Source organism: Scyliorhinus canicula, chromosome 4, assembly GCF_902713615.1.
Source record: "Scyliorhinus canicula chromosome 4, sScyCan1.1, whole genome shotgun sequence".
NCBI lineage: Eukaryota > Metazoa > Chordata > Chondrichthyes > Carcharhiniformes > Scyliorhinidae > Scyliorhinus > Scyliorhinus canicula.
In genome coordinates this window covers 169,944,068-169,963,269 of record NC_052149.1, presented here as the reverse complement: position 1 = coordinate 169,963,269, position 19,202 = coordinate 169,944,068, and the positions used below count along the sequence as shown (strand labels likewise).

Genomic DNA, 19,202 nt, shown 5'->3' with positions numbered 1-19,202 from the left:
CCATGTCTGCGTGAATTTCCTCCGGTTGCTCTGGTTTCCTCCCACAGTCCAAAGACGTGCAGGTTAGGTGGATTGGCCATGGTAAATTGCTCCTTAGGGACCAGGAAGGTGGAGTATAGGTTACTGGGATATGACAGGCTGGATGGCGGAATAGACACGGGCAAAATATTCATTCAAAGGGCCGGTGCAGACTTGATGGGCTGAATGGCTTCCTTCTGCACTGTAGGGATTCTATGATTCTATGAATGTATGCAACCCTTGCCCTGCATAAATCTGCACAGCTAAGGATTGGGAATCACTTCCTGACTTGAGCTCCCAATCATATGCAATTCAGCTACAGTGCGAGTACATAGAATGGATTTCTCCGTCCCACTGATGTGGCACGCCATCAGGATTCTCCGTTTTGCCGGCTGGTCAATGGGGTTTCCCACTGTGGGGCAGCCCCATGTCATCGGGAAAACCCCGGGCTGCCACCAAAATGGAGAATCCTGATGGCGGAAAATTCAGCCCATTGTCTCCCAAATGGAGGATCTTGTCCGTTGATTCCCTAAGTATTTATGATATTTTTGTACAAAGCCATCAAAACAATCTTTCTCCCACACAAATATGACACAGTCCTTAGGATTCCTCGCAAACATTAACAATTTCCTGGGGACTTGCTGAAATTGTTGATAGATCCTTGGTGCTACAAAACTGGAAGAGATCCTTGGTGCTACATGACTGGAAGAGCATTGATGCAATTGGAAAACAGTAAAATAAGGAATGGAGAAACAGGTGCAGAAAATGTGATAAAAAATATTTTTATTGCATAAAGACCAGTAGTTTGTTGGAAGCATTGATGTCGGTAGAGTGGAAAACTGTTGAAAGGAAAATATTTTTTCTATCAAGGGAGATGGCAAGTTCTAAGGGACACAATTGAGGTAGCTTCAGCAGCATAGGCAGCACAAATAATGTGTGGGTTTTGTGCCATTCATAGTTTATGTCAATGGGCAAAGAGAGTAAATGAGATGAAGTCACTGTCAGAGAGAAATTTGGGCTGTGGTTGTTCTGACAACGTTGTAAGCTTCGTGGTTAGAGGCTGGGAATTCTGTGGCAAGTAAATTATCTCATGACTCACTACAGAATGTCCACCATCTACAAGGCACACGTCAAGAGTGTGATGAAGACTCTCCACTTGACTGGGCAAGTGCAGCTCCAACAACATTCAAGACGTCTGAACCATCCAGGACAAAGTACCCCAACTGATTGGCACCCCATCCATCACCTCCAACATTCAGTCCCTCCACAATGTGCACCATCCACATGATGCACTTCAGCAAATCACCAAGGATCCTTCGACAGCACCAAAACCAGCAACCTCTACCACCTTGAATGACATGGGCAGAAAATGGATGACAATACCACCACCTGCAAGTTTCTTTCCAAACCACACACAATCTGACTTGGAACTATCATTCACTGTGGCCTAGTCAAAATCCTGGAACTCCCTCCCTAATAGCATGGTTGGTGTACCCACGCCACAGGGACTGCAGCAGTTTAAGAAGGTGGCTCACCACCACCTTCTCAGGGATAAGCACTAAATGCTGTTCTAGCCAGCAATGCCCATGCCCCTGAAAATAATTTTAAAACATCCTGTTGCTGGAGCACTTTCCAAATTCAAAACTATTGAAGCTGCAATGGTGCTACTAAACATCCACAATGGATTTTACTACTGTAACCTCTCTGTTCTGTCAGCAGATTAGTCACACCTGCACAGATGCCCTCTGAGCTGCTTTTTCAAGCCAATGCACCGAGTCAAAAAGGAGCCGGTAAAATATAAATGGCATTACTCCAAACACTGTGGCAGCCATCGCCAGGCAAACAGGATTTTCTTTTCATCCCTAGTTTCTTGCAGCACCACCCAGAAGATCAATCTTCAATACGAAAAAGCCCCTGGACAATCCAGGAAGTTTGACAATTCACCATGTATTACTTGCACCAGCCTTGATTTGAAGGCCTTGCTAACTTAGAAACTACATCAAGACAAAGCTATTTGAAGCAGGCAAAAATAGATAAGAGATTTTGATTAAGGAATTATTTCTCTGCCTTCGCTGATCAATAATTAAGCATAAGCTGTGTTAATTCCTGTTTTCTAGTCAATTAGTTCTCAACAAGGTGATCGAAGTCAACAAATCAAGCATAAAACACTTCTCAGACGATTGAACGTGTGTTGTTGCTTATCCCGAATTGTGAACGTACGTGGTGAAATTAAAAAATGGATACGGAAAACAATTGGGCATTGCAGAATATCCTGTCCCTAATTGTATCTTTAATGAATGCCATTAAGAAACACAGAGCTGCCTATTATTAACTCTGCCAATATTAGTCATAATTTCAGCAATGATTCTCTGGCCTTCATTCTGGCTCTCCATTGGAAGGACAGGATCACTGAATTTACCCGACTGTGAGATTTACTCATAGACATGGTCACATCATTATTTTAGGTTACCCCAGTTACTTTGAGAAAGGATATTCAAATAAATTACCAATTTTGTCTGATACATTAGCTCATTTCTGAAATTAAATTAGCACATTTGTGTCCCGTTAAGTACATAAAAATGAAAGTAATTATTTTTCAAAATAAGATATGAGTGTAGGTTATTTACAGCACTTCTAAAATATTGTTTATATTTATAAGCAAAAAATGCTGCTAATTTATTAAATATAGCAGCAAAAACAAATAACCAATCAATTTGAGTCCATTTTGTATGCCCATCAACAATCATGTTACAATTACTTTACATTTTGATTATGTTAGCTGTTCAATTCTTTATACCTAATGTATAAACTTGTTTATGAGAATCAGCATCCAAGTTGTATACTTTCTGAACCCAATGCATCTCATCACCACTCTGAATCAACAATGGAGGTTGATTAACACAATGAAAATAAATGTTACTTTTTCCAGATCAGTACCTTTCCTTTCAAGGCAACATTATTATTTCTCCCCTCCTGACATTTTCCATGTGACTAGCTGTCTGGAAGGGCATTGGAAGTGACAAGTAGAAATGCAAAGCTCAGCTGGCCAAGAAGCAGACCCCGAGAAAACAGAGGCCAGCAAATAATGCAACTTCTCAGCCCACTGTGCCCCTCTGCTGTAAATGCAGCAGAGACTGTCATGGCAGAGTGGAGCTCCTGAGCCATGAAGCAATTTTTAACAAAGAGTTGACAACCACAGCGCAAACCATCATCTTATGAGATTGAAGGCTGCCGCACACATTATTTTACTAGGATTTCACAAAGTTAAGCTTGGTCACATTACCTGGAGCTACTGCAGCGGCTCTGCTTACACTACTTTCCTCATTCCCACCAAGTTTGGTTATAGCAGCTTCAGATTCAATCTTCTCCTCTGACTCACTACAATTTGGTTGTATGTTACTGTTCAGCATTCTGTCACTGAGCGGATCTGTGTATCTTGCAGTTCCTGATAGCAGTTCCAAGCTATTGTTCTGGCCCTTTGTCCTCCTTTCCTCTTTAGCTGATTCTGCACCATCTGATTTGCACTGGTTTTTAATTGCAATACAAACAGTTTTGAGCCCACGAGATGGTTGGCTTTCTATTTTCTGCATTTATGGTATTTATATTTAGTCATTAGCAATAGAAAACATGCAGGTGTTGAAGCAGCTTACTCCCTTGATAGTACTTGTGTGGCTATTTTAATATAAATGATTACCAGGATTTGATTTATAAATCACCTCTTCATTGAGTGAATCTTCGAGAATTCTAAATTTTGTCTTTAAGCTATGAGTGAGCAACTAAATTTCTGATACATTTAAACGATACACAGATAGTTTTTCGATACACAGATAGTTTTTCATGTCTTATTTTCCAATATTTTAATCACTTAACCTGTCATGTTATTCTTTAAGTCTTCCTTCCTCATAGCGATTTGTCCATCATTCAGTGGAGCATATCCAAATATTTAATTTCTTCTTCACTCTTTAGGTCTAAATTATGTTTATCCTTCACCTTGCATCAGAATCCATTGCATTAATCAGTGCACCGTGGAATTTGCTCCTGCAAGAAAAATGATTGTTCAGAAAAGTAACAAAAGGGATATTTATGTTTGCTGTTTGTAACGCATGCAGGCAAATTGCTTGGAATATCAGGTGCACGCACTCATTTGTTTAGTCTCAGAGCAGATTTGGCTGCATTCTTTTCTTAAAATGCTTTTTTTCATAGTTCTGGAATTCAAAGGATGAAATGTTTAATGTCTAGTCACAAAGCCATGGATTCAAATAATCTGTATTGCTGGGGGAGGAAGAAATAAACAGATTTTGCTACACTGCAATGGTATTACTAACCACCCTACCATAAATCTGTGTTGAAAGTAAATATGAAGGAATTAAGCCAGTATCCCGCCTTCTAAATTCCTTATTAAAAGGGCGTGTAAAGAGAAACCAGTGAAGATATTTTCTTGAAGGCATATTCAGAAACAGTTCCTTCGTCCACAAAATATTTCACTAATGAAATATCATCAAAAAGTCTGCATAACCTCCTTGCTGCAACGTACGTACTGTTTTTTTTACAACTTCTTCCTTGAGGTTCTCAGTTTTTCCAGAAATAGAACCAATAGTTAAATAAAACCATGGGTTTGTTTTTCTTTAAATATTTCAGAATGGATATTGGCACTGAATCACTGGATTACCTATAAGAAGCCTTGTGCTCATATGTTTATTCAATATGGTTGAAAGTTTCCCTTCTACCTTTGCACATAACTGCTGTTTATACATTGGCAAATAGCATTAGCAGCTGGCACAATATCAGCTTTGGTAATATCAATCCAGAGCAGCTAGTGGAATTTAAATTCAATTAATAAAAAAACTGGAATAGAAAGCTAGTCTCAGCAATGGCGACCATTAACTATCATAAGGGATCCATCTAGTTCTCTAACCACCCTTAAGGAAGGGAGATCTCCCAACCTTATTCAGTCTTGCCTATGTGTGACTTTGGACCCACAGCACCGTGGTTGCATATTAACAGCAGCTCAGTTAAAGGGCAATTGGGATGGGCAACCAATACTAGCTCTACCACTGACCCATATCCCATGAGTGAACAAAGAAAAATAAAACCGTGGCCCTCAATGCTGCCTTCCCCCAAGGAATTGATGCAAGTCTGCTTGGTACCACAAAAATAAATTGCACCACCCTCACCACTGATTGCAACGCGGTACAAATGCATTAGTTGCTGCAAAAGTATGGTCACAATAACGACCATACCCCTCAAATAATATTTTGGCCGTAAAATCCTCTCAAATACTGCATTCTGTGCATCCACTTCCATGTGTGTCTAATGAGAATGTTGATGATATGCTGAGTCAAATGAAGATGAATGACAGACAAAAGTTGGCTCCACCGCATTGAGCATGTTACCAAAGGGGTTAGATTTGCATCTGAAGATATATATAACCTCAGCGTTCAGTACTGACTGTTCTAGAAAGAAGAAGTTACATGCAGAAAGCGACTTTCACATCCTCGAGACCTTCCGAAGCATTTAACAGTCAATATTTTGTTTTAAAGCGCAGTAACTGGCGTCATGTAGACAAATGCAGCTGCAAATTTGCGCCTGCAAACAGCAAGGAGGCAAATGACCATTTCTGTTTTAGTAATGGTGGTTGAGGTTAGCAAAGGAAGCAGGAGAGAACCCCCCCCCCCCCCCAACCCCCAACCCAACCCAAACAGTTCTCTTGAATCATTGAGTTTATTTGCAGGAGCACACTGGGCCTCAGTATAATTTCAATATAATCAGCGGCAGCCCCGCCAGCAACCTCCCCCAGTAATAAATTGATACCTCGACCTAGATAATTTGCCCAAGTTATGGAGTGGGGTTTGTACCCAAGACTTAGAAGCATGACCCCCTTAGTTGACACTTAGGCGGAACACAAAAAAAAAACAGGTTCTCACTTGTCAGTCAGAATAGAAAGCGGCCATTCGGCCCTTCATGGCCCCACATGACAACTGACCACCGAGACAGGGGCAGCAGCACCCCAGGCGCTCTACTTCCAGAATGAGTAGGGAAATTAGAAGGATATTTTATTAAGTGTTCAATCAAACCGCCTACACTTAAACTTATAGTTGTTTTAACACATACACACACATATATATATATATTAATTAAATCGTAACTGACCTTTACGGGCTCGACGTCCAAATTCTGTCTCATCTTTGAACCTGTCCAGTCTGTGAAAAGATTTTACAATTTGGCTGGTTTTACATCATAGCCGTTCGTCAATGTGGGGAATTGTCCAACTTACCGAAATCGGTTATCTTGTGGGGAGGAAAATGCGACTGAGGTGCAGTTTGCAGCCTGTCACTGGGTGTGCTGGGGCTGGACAGTGGATAAGTGCCTCTGAGCAATGAATGGGACTCACTCACCGAGGAGCCCGCTGCCTAGGCTGATCTCAAGGCGGCAACCAGAACGATGCACCCAGCCACACAGCCGTTTACTAAAGTCGTCTCAGGCTCGGGTAGAAAAAGCCGCACATCTTCCCTGAACTGCGCCCGAGGCTGGAGCTGTTCCAGGCGGCAGGTAAATGAGTAACCCTCTCCTGTTCAGTGACAGATCCGACTTCCTGTTTATCAGCTCCGCAAACCTTGAAGTAAACCGCGCGGCTTTTTTTGTGTGAAGAAAAGCACCCGGAACGACGGAGATTGGAAAGGTCGATGTGGGGAAGAACTGCAGCCCTGGTAAGGGAGCGATTGGCAAATCACTGAGAAGCACCTGCGATTTTTTTTTTATATATATGGAACTTCACAATTTTTTTTAAAATGACAGTAAGAAACCTGATACTCCTCATTTGCATGCGAAACCAGAGATATAAAGAAAAGTATCTGGGGCTGTGGTTATCTGTTGGGGATATGGAGCAAGGACTGACCGTGTTGCTGACTCTCTGCAGCAGCAGCAGCAGTCAATGGTGAGCTATGTGCTGTCAGGGGTTTTACAATATCTGCACAGCTTGCGCAAAGACACAAACGTGCCATCTCCGAAATAAACTCTGGTTCAAATGTTTAGTGCGTTTTGAATTTACCCCGCTCCCAGTGACCTGATGAGAAAGTCGATAATGCGGTGTTAACGATTGCGGAATTTGGGGCACCCCTGCATCGACCCCTCTGTCCATTGCTTCCCCGTCGGAAGCAGCTCCGCCCACTTAAAAAAAAACCCTGGCCGCGCCCCCTGTTTACAGGAATCTCGTTTGCTCCGGGGCTTCCTTTACATTCCCTCGAAACTAAGATGACAGATAAGAACAGACACGGCACAGAGGGGTAGGCAGCACACGGGAAACCACCGTGTCGAAGTCTCCGCTGTTTTTCGTGATACTTGCAACCCGCTATTCCTTTTGCTGTTCCTTTCACTTCGATTGTGAGTGAGGGGCTATCTAAAGATGAAAAGGGAACTGGTAACTAATGTAAAAGTAAACGAGAGGCGAAGTGGATAATACAGGAATCGTGCAGTAATGGAATGCACACCTGTGGTAATTGAGTACATACGGTAACTACTGTTGTAATAGAGGGCACACAATAACTGTACCTGTAATAATAGAAGGCATAGGGTAACTATACCTGTATAGAGTAACTACACCTGTAGTAATAGAGGGCATAGGGTAACAACACATGTAGTAATAGAGGGCATAGAGTAACTATACCTGTAGTAATAGAGGGCACACAATAACTGTACCTGTAATAATAGAAGGCATAGGGTAACTATACCTGTATAGAGTAACTACACCTGTAGTAATAGAGGGCATAGGGTAACAACACATGTAGTAATAGAGGGCATAGAGTAACTATACCTGTAGTAATAGAGGGCACACAATAACTGTACCTGTAATAATAGAAGGCAGAGGGTAACTATACCTGTAAAGAGTAACTATACCTGTAGTAATAGAAGGCATTGGGTAACTATACGTAGTAGTAGAGGGTGTAGGGTAACTATACCTGTAGGAATAGAGGATATAGGGTTACTATTCACGTAGTAACAGAGGGCATAGGGTTACTATACCTGGTAGTAAAGAATGCACAGGGAAGCTGTACCTGTAGTAGTAGAGGACATAGGGTAACTATACCTGTCGTAATAGAGGGCATAGGGTAATTATACCTGTAGTAATAGAGGGCATAGGGTATCTGCAGCCATAATAATGGCCCCAGGAATGGTTATCAGTCATGACGGAAGGGGACATAATCCTCCCCTTTCCATCAGAATTTTTCCCAGTGGGTAGAATGGTTGAGGATAATAAAACCACATTACTGCAGATGCTGGAAATCTGAAATGCAAACAGCAAATACTGGAAAGACTCAGCAGGTCTGGAGGCATCTGTGGAAAGCAGAATTAACATTTCAAGTCCTTATGACGTCTTCAGAGGTCAAGAGGGTCACAAATGTGATGGATTATATACCTTATAGGGGAGTGGAGAAGGTGGAGTATAGTAGATCATCAGCGATAGGTGGCGGCTCAGGAGAGATTGACAAAGATGAAACAGACGCAAGTCAAAGGGGATGCTCTGACGAAGAGTCATCCCGACTTGATATGTTAGCTCTGTTCTCTCTTCACAGTAGATGCTGTCATTCCTGCTAAGATCTTACATAATTTTCTCTTCATGCCTCAAGTTCCAGCATCTAATAATAATAATATTTATTAGTGTCATAAAAAGGTTTACATTAACACTACAATGAAGTTACTGTGAAAATCTCCTAGTCGCCACACCCTGATGCCTGTTCAGGTACACTGGGGGAGAATTCAGAATGTCCAATTCACCTAACAAGTCTTTTGCGACTGCAGCAAATTGCTTTTATCAAAGTATGCATGGTAGTGTCAAAGACTAAAAAAGGTGCTGATAATGCCATAGAGGTACGGTAGCAGAATGTATTATTAATAGGAGAACAAGGGTCAGCAGTCTGTGAAAGCAAAACCCGTTACAGATGGCCCTGTGGGGAGGGAGTTGGGAAAAATTGAAATGAAGGAGAGAGTTCATGGTCTGAAGTTGTTGAACTCAATACTGGGTCCAGAAAGCTATAACGTGCCTAATCAGAAGATGAGGTGTTGTTCCCCCAGTTTGCAATAACATTTTATTTCAGTATTTCTAGTTTTTATTCCAGGAAATACCAGTTGGGCCAAATGACCACTTGGTGTTCTGTAAATTTCTTGTAATTTTATGTAATAGCATCCATTGGCCTGTAACTTCCTCAGATTGGCGATCAGTCACACCTCTCCAGCCAGGTGAGATTAAAGGAGTGAAGTGTGTCTCCGCCTCCAGTGGGAAAGTGCAAAAGAAGTAGAGTGAAGGAGGAGACGCCATCTATTTATGGAACTTGCTCGGGACGGTGATCTGGACATGCAGAGGATTTGGACATGGAATGGATCCAGAAATGAGGGGGAAACTGAACATCAGGGTGGTGGGTGGGGGGTTTGGACATCAGGGGTTGGTAGGTTCAGACATTGGGGGGGGGATCTGGTCAGGCGGGGGGAGTGATTGGATTTGTGGAGTGGTTGGGTGGGGAGAGGGCATTTGAATTGACGGGTCAGGTCGGGGATGGGTTGGAGGGGTATAATTTGGTTGGGGGTAGTCAGGCCAGTGTGGAGCCAGGTCTTGGGGGAGGGGGGGTGTGGGCTACTTTTTTGGGTGGGAATGTGGGGTAGGGGTGCGTCGGGGGGAGGGGGGGGGTGGTGATGGTGGTGATGTACTGAGCAGGGCTCGGACTGGGTGTTTAAAATAATTACTCTGAAGTTAGACGTGTTTTCTTTCCTTCTCAGTCTTTCAGAGTAACCCTGCCAGATCTGACGCTGGGGTGCCAGGAAGTTATGGCCAATTATTTTGCATAGTATTGATGCAAGGCAGCACACTCGCACAATGGTTAGCTCTGTTGCTTCACAGCTTCAGGGTCCCAGGTTCGATTCCCAGCGTGGGTCACTGTCTGTGCGCAGTCTGCACATTCTCCCTGTGTCCGCGTGGGTTTTCTCCGGGTGCTCCGGTTTCCTCTCACAACCCAAAGATGTGCAGGTTAGGTGGATTTGCCATGCTAAATTGCTCTTCGTGTCCAAAAGGTTAGGTGGGGTTACTGGGTTACGGGGATAGGATGGAGGTGTGGGCTTAAGTAGGGAGCTCTTTCCAAGGGTCGATGCAGACCAAATGGGCTGAATGGCCTCCTTCTGCACTGTAAATTCTATGATTCTAAGTCTGTTCTGTCTCTAGTTGCTTGGATCCAGTCTGTTGTTAATTTTAAAACTGAGCAACAGTTTAAGCTGTGTCCACTCCAGCAGGATTTTCCAATGTCTTTATAATGGCCACGCCATGTCCCATTTATTAATGTCAGAAGCATGCCATCTGTCATAGGGATTTAATTATTTTGAGTCAATGTAGCCTGACTGGAACCTAAACCTCTCAATTAAACCAAGAGGCATGCTTTATAATTAATCACAAAAAACCCCAACTGTGAACCTGGCAAGAATCACTGTTCCCGGACTACTTTCAATTGCTGAAGTGAAAGCTTTCTGCCACTGGGTCAATTTACAAAAGTCTGTTATCCCTGTTACAGAGTCATGGATTTCTGTCATAGTTAGCTCTGATAGCAGCAGCCATTTTCCTCAGTTCCATCACATGGCTATTTAAGATCACTGCAGCAATATTTGCTCATCTAGTATCTCTCCACAGAGATTCCCTCTTCACCACACTAAGGCTCAACAGGGCTTCAGCCTAGACATTGCAAAGTGAAATAAGTTTGCAGACCCTCCAATCCTCAGCTCTGCCATCAGTGACAAAGCCTTCCACCATCTGCAACCCCGTTCCTAAAACCTTCCATCTGGTACATTATTGCTCACTTTCAAGATGCCTCGCAAGAGCTGTATCTTCACCTGATTACCTCTTCTAATAATCAACATAAATTGAGAAATGAGAAATCCACAGGTGGTCAAGGCAAAGAAGATACAATCGGAGATAATGTGGTGCGGCCGTGCCAATCGGTGCCATGGTTGTCCGAGACGGCACTTTGCGGCCGTTTTCACGAACGGTGAGAGCAGGTGTGTTTGCGTTCGTGTAAACGGCCGTAAAGGCCTGGGAACTCGGCCCATCGGCCAGGGGAGAATAGCTGTTCGCCATAAAAACGGCGAGCAGCGATTCGTGTCGTGGGGCGGCCGTGGGGGGGGGAGAATAGCGGGAGGTCGGGAAAAATGTCGGGAAGGCCCTCCCGCTATTCTCCGACCCGTCGTGGGAAGCGGAGAATCGCGCCCAAGGTTTCAGACATAAAGCAGTTGTATCAGAAAGAATACAAATTAATAAAATCTGAGTGTTATTAGATTAGAAATTATGTATTAATGATGAGGTGGAGATTTTAGGCAGATGAAAAATTATGTTACCGGTGGGTTAGAGAAAGGAGGTTTCGTGGGTAGCTCAAGAGGTTCCAGTAGAAGATTATTTAAGAGGAAGGAAGACTCAATCAAAAATACAAAAACATTTTTACTGTCCTGCACTGCATGAGGACGAGTTGAATTTTGTTGCACACGTCACACATGTCAGGTAGCAGGAAAATCTCAGGTGGGAATCAAACCTGCACCCGTAAAATCTATTCCGGTATTTGAGGGACTTGGGCCTAATTGATTGCATAGGTTGCCTCAAATGAAATGTGAGATTCTGTATTTGTTCACCATAATGGATGTATCTACCAGACTTCCGGAGGCCATTCCATTGCAAAATATTACAGCTAAAAGGATTGTAGAAAAGCTCACTGAATTTTTTTTTAACCATATTCAGACTACCAAAATAAATTTAATCAGATCAGGGATTCAACTTTATGTCAAAGTTGTTCAGGGAATGTAGGAATGGCTTAGGAGTAATGCAATTTAAATTCACTACATACCATCCAGAATCACGAAGAGTTAGAAAGGTGACATCAATCTTTAAAGACCATGTTGAGGGCCTGTACTCAGGATTATTCAGAGGATTGGAATAAAGGAATTCCATTTGTACTATTTTCAATTAGGGTTGCACCTAATGAATCAACTAAATTCAGATCATTTGAATTGATTTGTGGTCATGAAGTAAGAGGACCACTTAAATTAATTAAAGAGAAATTGGTAGGTCAGCGTTCGGAATCTAAATTGTTGGGCTATGTGTCAAACTTTAGGGAGAGACTAACAAGGGCTGGTGAGTTGGCTAGAAAGTACATAAAATTGTCACAGCATGTGATGAAAAAACAGGTGGATAAGAAATCAAATATTTGTAGTTTTGATAGTGTGGAGAAAGTATTAGTATTATTACCAGTGGTAGGGGAACCATTAAAAGCAAAATTTAGCAGGCCTTATCAAATCAAACAGAAATTGAGTGAGGTGAATTACTTACTGTGAATACCAGATAGCAGGAAACCTCAGAGTGTGTCGTGTGGCATTTTGATAGGGAAGCAATGAAGGAGGAGTATGTGTTAGTTGTTATAACTCAGGGAGAAGAGATAAATTTGACATTTCTCAAATTAAATTGGACAATTACGAAGTAATAAGGGGTGGAACTCTCCGACCCCCCGCAGTGTCGGGGAGTCGCCCGGGGCCGGCGTAAATCCCACCCCCGCCGTGGCCGGAATTCTCTGCCACCCGGGAATCGTCAGGAGCGGGAATCACGCCCCACCGATCGGCATTCCCCCCGTGCCGATCGGCGTGCCCCCGCGGCAATTCTCTTGCCTGCAATGGGCCGAAGTCCCGCCGCTAACAGGCCAATCCCGCCGACGTAGTTTAAACCACCTCTGTGCCGGTGGGATTGGCGGCATGAGCGGGCCCCCGGGGTCCTGGGGGCGGCACGGGGCGATCGGACCCCGGGAGTGCCGCCACGGTGGCCTGGCCCGCGATCGGGGCCCACCGATCGGCGGACGGGCCAGTGCCGTGGGGGCACTCTTTTTCTTCCGCCACCGCCACGGCCTCCACCATGGCGGAGGCGGAAGAGACCCCCTCAACCGCGCATGTGGCAGTGGTGACGTCGGCGGCTCTGATGCTCCAGCGCATGCGCGGACCGGCGAAGGCCTTTCGGCCAGCCTCGATGTGGGCGGCATAGCGCTAAAGGCCATTGGTGCCAGTTTTGGCACCATCGCCGGAGCGGGAGTCACTGTGGTTTGGGCCTAGCCCCTAAAGGTGCCGGGAACCCCCGCCCCGCCGGGTAGGGGAGAATTTTGCCCAAGAAATCAGGGTAAATTAATGAGTTAACTTCCAGAGAAAAATTAAAGTAAATTAAAAGACTTGTTACAGTCACATAGAGCTAGATGTGGAAACAAACTAGCAAATACAAAAGTAATTATACATGATGGAGATAAAGGAAATTCTATTCTAATTAAGCAACACCCATATAGACTCAATGCACAAAAGGTTGCACCGATACAAAAGGAGATTGAAAGCATGCTTAAGGATGAAATCATTGAAGTGAGTTGCAGTGATTAGAGCTCACCTATTGTGATGGTACCAAAACCAGATGGAATGCAACAATTGTGTGTGGACTATAGGAAAGTCAATGCAGTTGCGAAGTCAGATGTGTATGCTATTCCTTATTTTGATGACTGTATTGAAAGGTGGGGTCAAAATTATTACCAAAATTCACTTGCGAAAAGAACAATGAACAATACAGCACAGGAACTGGCCCTTCGGCCCTCCAAGCCTGCGCCGATCACATGTCCTGTTTAGACCAACCGCCTGTATCCTTCTACACCCAATCCGTTCATGTGCCTATCCAGATAAGTCTTAAAGGTCGCTAACGTATCTGCCTCAACCACCTCACTTGGCAGTGCATTCCAGGCCACCACCACCCTCTGTGTAAAAAGCTTCCCCGCACATCTCCAATGAAACTATCCCCCCTCACCTTGAACATGTGCCCCCTTGTAATTTTCAATTCCACCCTGGGAAAAAGCCTCCAACTGTTCATGTGCTACTCGCAACACCTCCTTTCAATACCCTACAGGCAATGCCGCTTGATGAACTTCTGCCCACTTTTCATCTGCCTGCATATGTAAAGGTCTCCATTTTCTCATTAAGACATCATTTTTAAGGTAATAACATTCTGGTATACAGTTCCTCTTCCATGTATGCTTTCTGATACACCTGTTTTCTATCTATATCTTTCTGTTGTAACTCTGCCAACTTTCCTGAACTAAAAATATCCACCTCATCCTCCACCTGTTCTTGTTCTTTTCCAACCTTCTGATCAAAAATCGTTTCTGATAATTGAACTTCAAATTTAGTTTCACTCTTTGATTTCTCCTCGTGTCTTAACCTGTGACTTTGCAACCTTGTTACTACGCAATCAGGAAAAATCCCAGGATATTCATCCTTCAACAACCTGGTTGTTTGATTTTCCATTGGCTTGTCACTGGCCTGTTACTCCCACCTGCAATCCAACTATATAATTACCCAAGATAAACTGTATTCCTGGACAAGATAATTTCTTTGTTACTCCTACTACCACAAACTACCACTTCACCACTCTTTACTGGACTCTCCAACCTCATCTTACATAACGGAACACTACTCTTCTCACCCTGAATTCCACATATTACCACCTTTTCTGGCAATATTCCACCCAAACTACATAATTCCCCACCTCTTACCATCAAAGATTGAACTGCTCCCATATCTCTTAAAATGTTGATTTCTTTACCTACTCCTCCTGGTACACATGAGTAAACTTTACCCACACAAGTAAATTCTTTAAAGAGATCTGACACTTTCTTATCAATCACCTCTTGATCAGGCTGTACATGCTTTTGCACCTCCTTCGCTTCAATTGGGCTTTTCTTTAACACTTCATCAAACACTATTGGCTTATTCTGTTTTACCACATCAGTCTTCCCAGTCTTCCCCCAACGCTGTGACTTTATATGGCCTAGTTTATTACAGTAAAATCATCTGAAACTTTTAATTTCTCTTCCACTCTCCTGGATTTCTTTTTTAATCTGAGGTACACTATCCTTATTATCTCCCATCAGATCTCCTTTACCTTTACCACCTGAGTATTTCTCTTTTCCCCAGTTTCTATCCCTCACAGGCTGAAACTGATATCGGAAAGCAACTTTGATTTATGAACTATTTCATAATTATCTGCCATTCTGCTGTTAATCTCTGCTCTTCCATATGAGTTCTCACTATATCAGGAATTGAATTTTTGAACTCCTCGAAAATTATAATTTCTCCAAGAGTTTCATACTATCTCCACCTATCAAATTTACTCTGTTTGATCCTTTCAAACTCTATGTATGTTTGACCAGGTTCGTTCCTTAAATTTCTAAACCTTTGTCTGCAGGCGTCAGGCACTAGTTCATACGCATCTAAGATGGATTTGTTCACCTCCTCATACGTCACAGATACCTCCTCTGATAGTGATTCAAACACATCACTAGCTCTACCTACCAATTTTGTTTGAATCAGTAATACCCATATGTCCTGTGGCCATTTAATTTGTTTAGCCACCTTCTCAAATTAAATGAAAAAGGCTTCTACATCCTTCTCATCAAACCTTGGCAATGCGTGGGCATATTTAAATAGATCCCCACCAAGCCTCCGACTATGAAGCTCTTGCTCTTTCTCACTATCCTCACCACTATCCTCAGACTGTACTTTTGTCTTTACCTCTGCCAATTTTAACGGTCGCTCCCAGGTGACATTTCTGTCCCTGCTGCTGGTTCTCCGACCCTCTCTCATTCACAGTGTTGAGAAGCCTGGCCAGGTCGGCATTTCCAAAGTGAGGAACAGGTCTGTCTGCTGCCATGCTGTGTGTTGACTGAGAGTGAGTGATGAGGGAGCATTTAAAAGCAGGTCCCCCTTAGCGGTGAGCTGCTGGGCACGAGTCGGGCAAATCAGGCGGCGTGGGAGCCAGTCATGTTGAGAATCTTGTGAAGGCTCATTTTTGGCACTAAGTGCCCTTGAATAAGAGCTACAAACTCACCAATGCGGCCGTCGTGTAACACCCCGCCAAATGTGCCCAAAATCGGACTTTGAAATTTTTCCGTTAAATCGCGCCCGATATATGTTAAATCTTTTCTGCACAGTTTTACCACCTGCTGGTTTCCAGATATTACACATAACATTAATATTTTTAAGATATGTTTAATTCCATTTGTTCAGATTACAAATATGGTCGTAAGAATACAAAAGCAGGATCATTTTTAAAAAGATAGTGTTGATGTCCAAAGAGACGTACATGGAATGCAGATTCTTTATTCTTTCGTGGGATCTGGGCGTTGTCTGCAAGGCCAGCATTTGTTGCCCATCTCTAATTGACCTGGAAATGAGTGGCAGTTAACACTCACGATATTGTCGTAGATCTCGAGTCACATGTAGACCAGACCAGGTAAAGGATAGCAAATTTCCTTCCCTCAAGGAAGTTAGTGAACCAGATGAGCTTTTACGACAATCATAGTCATCATTCGACTCTTAATTCCGGACTTTGATTGAATTCAAATTTCAACATCTGCCATGATGGGATTCAAACCTAGGACCCTAAAGCAGTCACCTTCGACACTGTTCCTTACATTCTTTCCGTCTTTTCTACCCTCTTGGTGGAAACCTCTGGTACAATTATAGCTCAAGTGCTCTAAAAATCTTTAAAATGTTTTCAGAAAGATTCTGAATAATGCATCCTTTTTCTTCTCTTTATTGCAGCAAACTAATTCTTATTAAAATAAAGATCAATATAATAAAGTTAATTTCAAACAAACAAACAAAACCAATAAGATCGAAAGAATGGCAATTGCTTACTTGACAATGACTGACCATTTGCATTACTGCGTTAAGGTTTCCCAGCGATATTTCCAGAAATATTCCAAGTTCAATCTGTTCAGCAGTACAATTGTTCTAATAATGAAAAAACAAAATCACTCAAATTACACCTTGCATGCAAAAAAGTTAAATGTTTATGTTTAATGGCGATGAAATTATGTTTGAAAAATATGTCTAATTGGGCAATAAGGACAAAATGTCAAAGAAAGAACTTGCATTCATATAGAACCATACACATCCTCAGCATGTTCCGAATGCTTCACAGCCAATTTCAATATTATATATATATAATATATATAAATAATGTATATATAATATATTTTGTAATATTTAGTATATAGTATATATTATATTATTATTATTATACTTTGAAATTCTCAAGTGGGTTTTGAGCTCATGACCTTCTAACAGCCAGCTAAAAATAATAACTCCGAGCTAAGCTGATACTTACAATTTCAAATTTACGTTCATACCGCAAATGCTAAAATACACTCTGATCCCTATAAACCTAAATAAATGGATATCACAGAATCTGTTATTTCCATTTACTCAAGCTCTGAGTTTTTCTTCTCCATTTAATTTCTTTTGTCACTGTAATAACTGGAGTTCTTCCCTTTAAAACGGAGATTGTTAAGAAGAGTTCAGATGAAAAGGATATTTTGATAAAATAAATTTGGAAATAAATATTTCCACAGTGCGTCATATAGATTTAGGGCATCATATTCAGAGTAACTTCAAAAGGAGCGATTAGGAGAATTTTCTCTTGACACAGCCCATCGAAGGCATACCAGAAAATATCTGGCAGTGGGCGGCACGGTGCCTCACAGTGCCAGAGACCCGTGTTTGATTACGATCTTGGGTGACTGTGTGGAGTGTTCACGCTCTCCCCGTGTCTGTGTGGGTTTCCTCCCACAGTCCAAAGATGAGCAGGTTAGGTGGATTGGCCGTGCTCCTTAGTGTTTGAAGATTAGATGGGGTTACAGGGTTATGGGCCTAGCTGGGGTGCTCTTTTGGGGGGTTGGTGCAGACTCGATGGGCTGAGTGGCCTCCTCCTGCACTGAGGGGATTCTGTCATTCTGTGATGGAAGCAGAATCAAATATAGCTCTTGAGAAATTGATAAATTGTTGACAAAGAATGGGATAAAGGGCAAGGAAAAGGGAAAAAGTAGAATGTGCTTTCAAAGAGCCATCAATGGACAAATGGACCAAACAGTCTCTAGCTGTGGTGTCACATTCTATCATTCTACCCTCCTGCCTTTAGAGTGCAAACTTTAAAACAGAGTCTGTAAAGCTCAATACCACAAGTAAGACAAGAATGTATTTACAAGGGAGTCAGGTAATGTGCTGATGAAAGGCCTCGGGCCTTTTCCCCTATTGACAGATCATTATTTTAAAATTCAAATGTGAAATGGGAATATTTTTTATCTTGCTGCACAGCCAAAAAATTATTCGTTCTCTCTCAGCATGGTGCACAAGAAGAAAAACCTTCCGGCTTCACCCTCTATTAACCTTGGAAGTTGCAGCTGCTCTGTTCCAGTTTCAACATTGAACTGACAGGTTTGACGGGGAGTTCGAAAACAGAAATTCATGCATTAATAAAATAATAGGTGTGATTACAGAAGACCAGAGCGGAATCGCTGAGGAGACGGTGGCATAGTGGTAACAACACTGGTCTAGTAATCCAGCGGACATTGGTTTGAATCCTGTCAAGGCAGTTGGTGGAATATAAATTCAAATAATAAATCTGGAACTATGAAAAAACTAAATTGTCTCTCTGAAATATGAAACTATCATTGATTGTCGCCAAGATAGATCCAATTCACTGATATTCTTCAGAGAAGGAAATCTGCTGCCTTTATCTGGTCTGCCCTACAGGCAGCACGGTAGCATAGTGGTTAGCACAGTTGTTTCACAGTTCCAGAGTCCCAGGTTCGATTCACAGCTGGGTCACTGTCTGTGCGGAGTCTGCACGTTCTCCCCGTGTCTGCGTGAGTTTCCTCCAGGTCCTCCAGGTACTCCGGTTTCCTCCCACAGTCCAAAGATGTGCGGGTTAGGTGGATTGGCCATGCTAAATTGCCCTTGGTGTCCAATTTCAAGTGGGGGTTACTGGGTTATGGGGATAGGGTAGATACGAGGGTTTCAGTAAGTTGCTCTTTGTAAGGGCCTGCGCAGACTCGATGGGCCGAATGGCCTCCTTCTGCACTGTAAATTCTATGATTCTATAACTGCAGCCAGCAATGTGGTTGGCTTCTAACTACCCTCTGAGATGATCGAGCAAGCCACTCAGTTCAAGGGCAATTGGGGATGGGCAATAAGTGCTGGTCTTGTCAGTGATGCCAACATCCCATGAAATAATATATATAAAAAAGAATCCAGCAAGAAATGACTTGCAAGCTGTTAGAAATTGAAAAGTGACAGGCAAAGACGTA

At 42.7% G+C, this 19,202-nt stretch overlaps 1 protein-coding gene across 5 annotated transcripts in view; it reads right to left on the bottom strand.

Annotated features, from left to right (window-relative positions):
• The window catches only part of sh3tc2 (SH3 domain and tetratricopeptide repeats 2), a 133,376-nt gene extending 126,316 nt beyond the window's left edge, over positions 1–7,060 (bottom strand). The window contains exons 1-4 of one of the 5 annotated variants that reach the window (XM_038795526.1): positions 6,293–7,060; positions 6,169–6,218; positions 3,889–4,056; positions 3,302–3,542 (exon numbers count right to left, since the gene is read on the bottom strand). In XM_038795526.1, the coding sequence (XP_038651454.1) occupies positions 3,302–3,428 (127 nt within the window). In that variant the 5' untranslated portion in view covers positions 3,429–3,542; positions 3,889–4,056; positions 6,169–6,218; positions 6,293–7,060. Of the gene's footprint in view, positions 1–3,301; positions 3,543–3,888; positions 4,057–6,168 lie in introns of all 5 variants that reach the window. The other 4 variants (XM_038795527.1, XM_038795529.1, XM_038795528.1 and 1 more) reach the window with 4 other exon arrangements.
• Between the last annotated feature and the right edge of the window lie 12,142 nt (positions 7,061–19,202).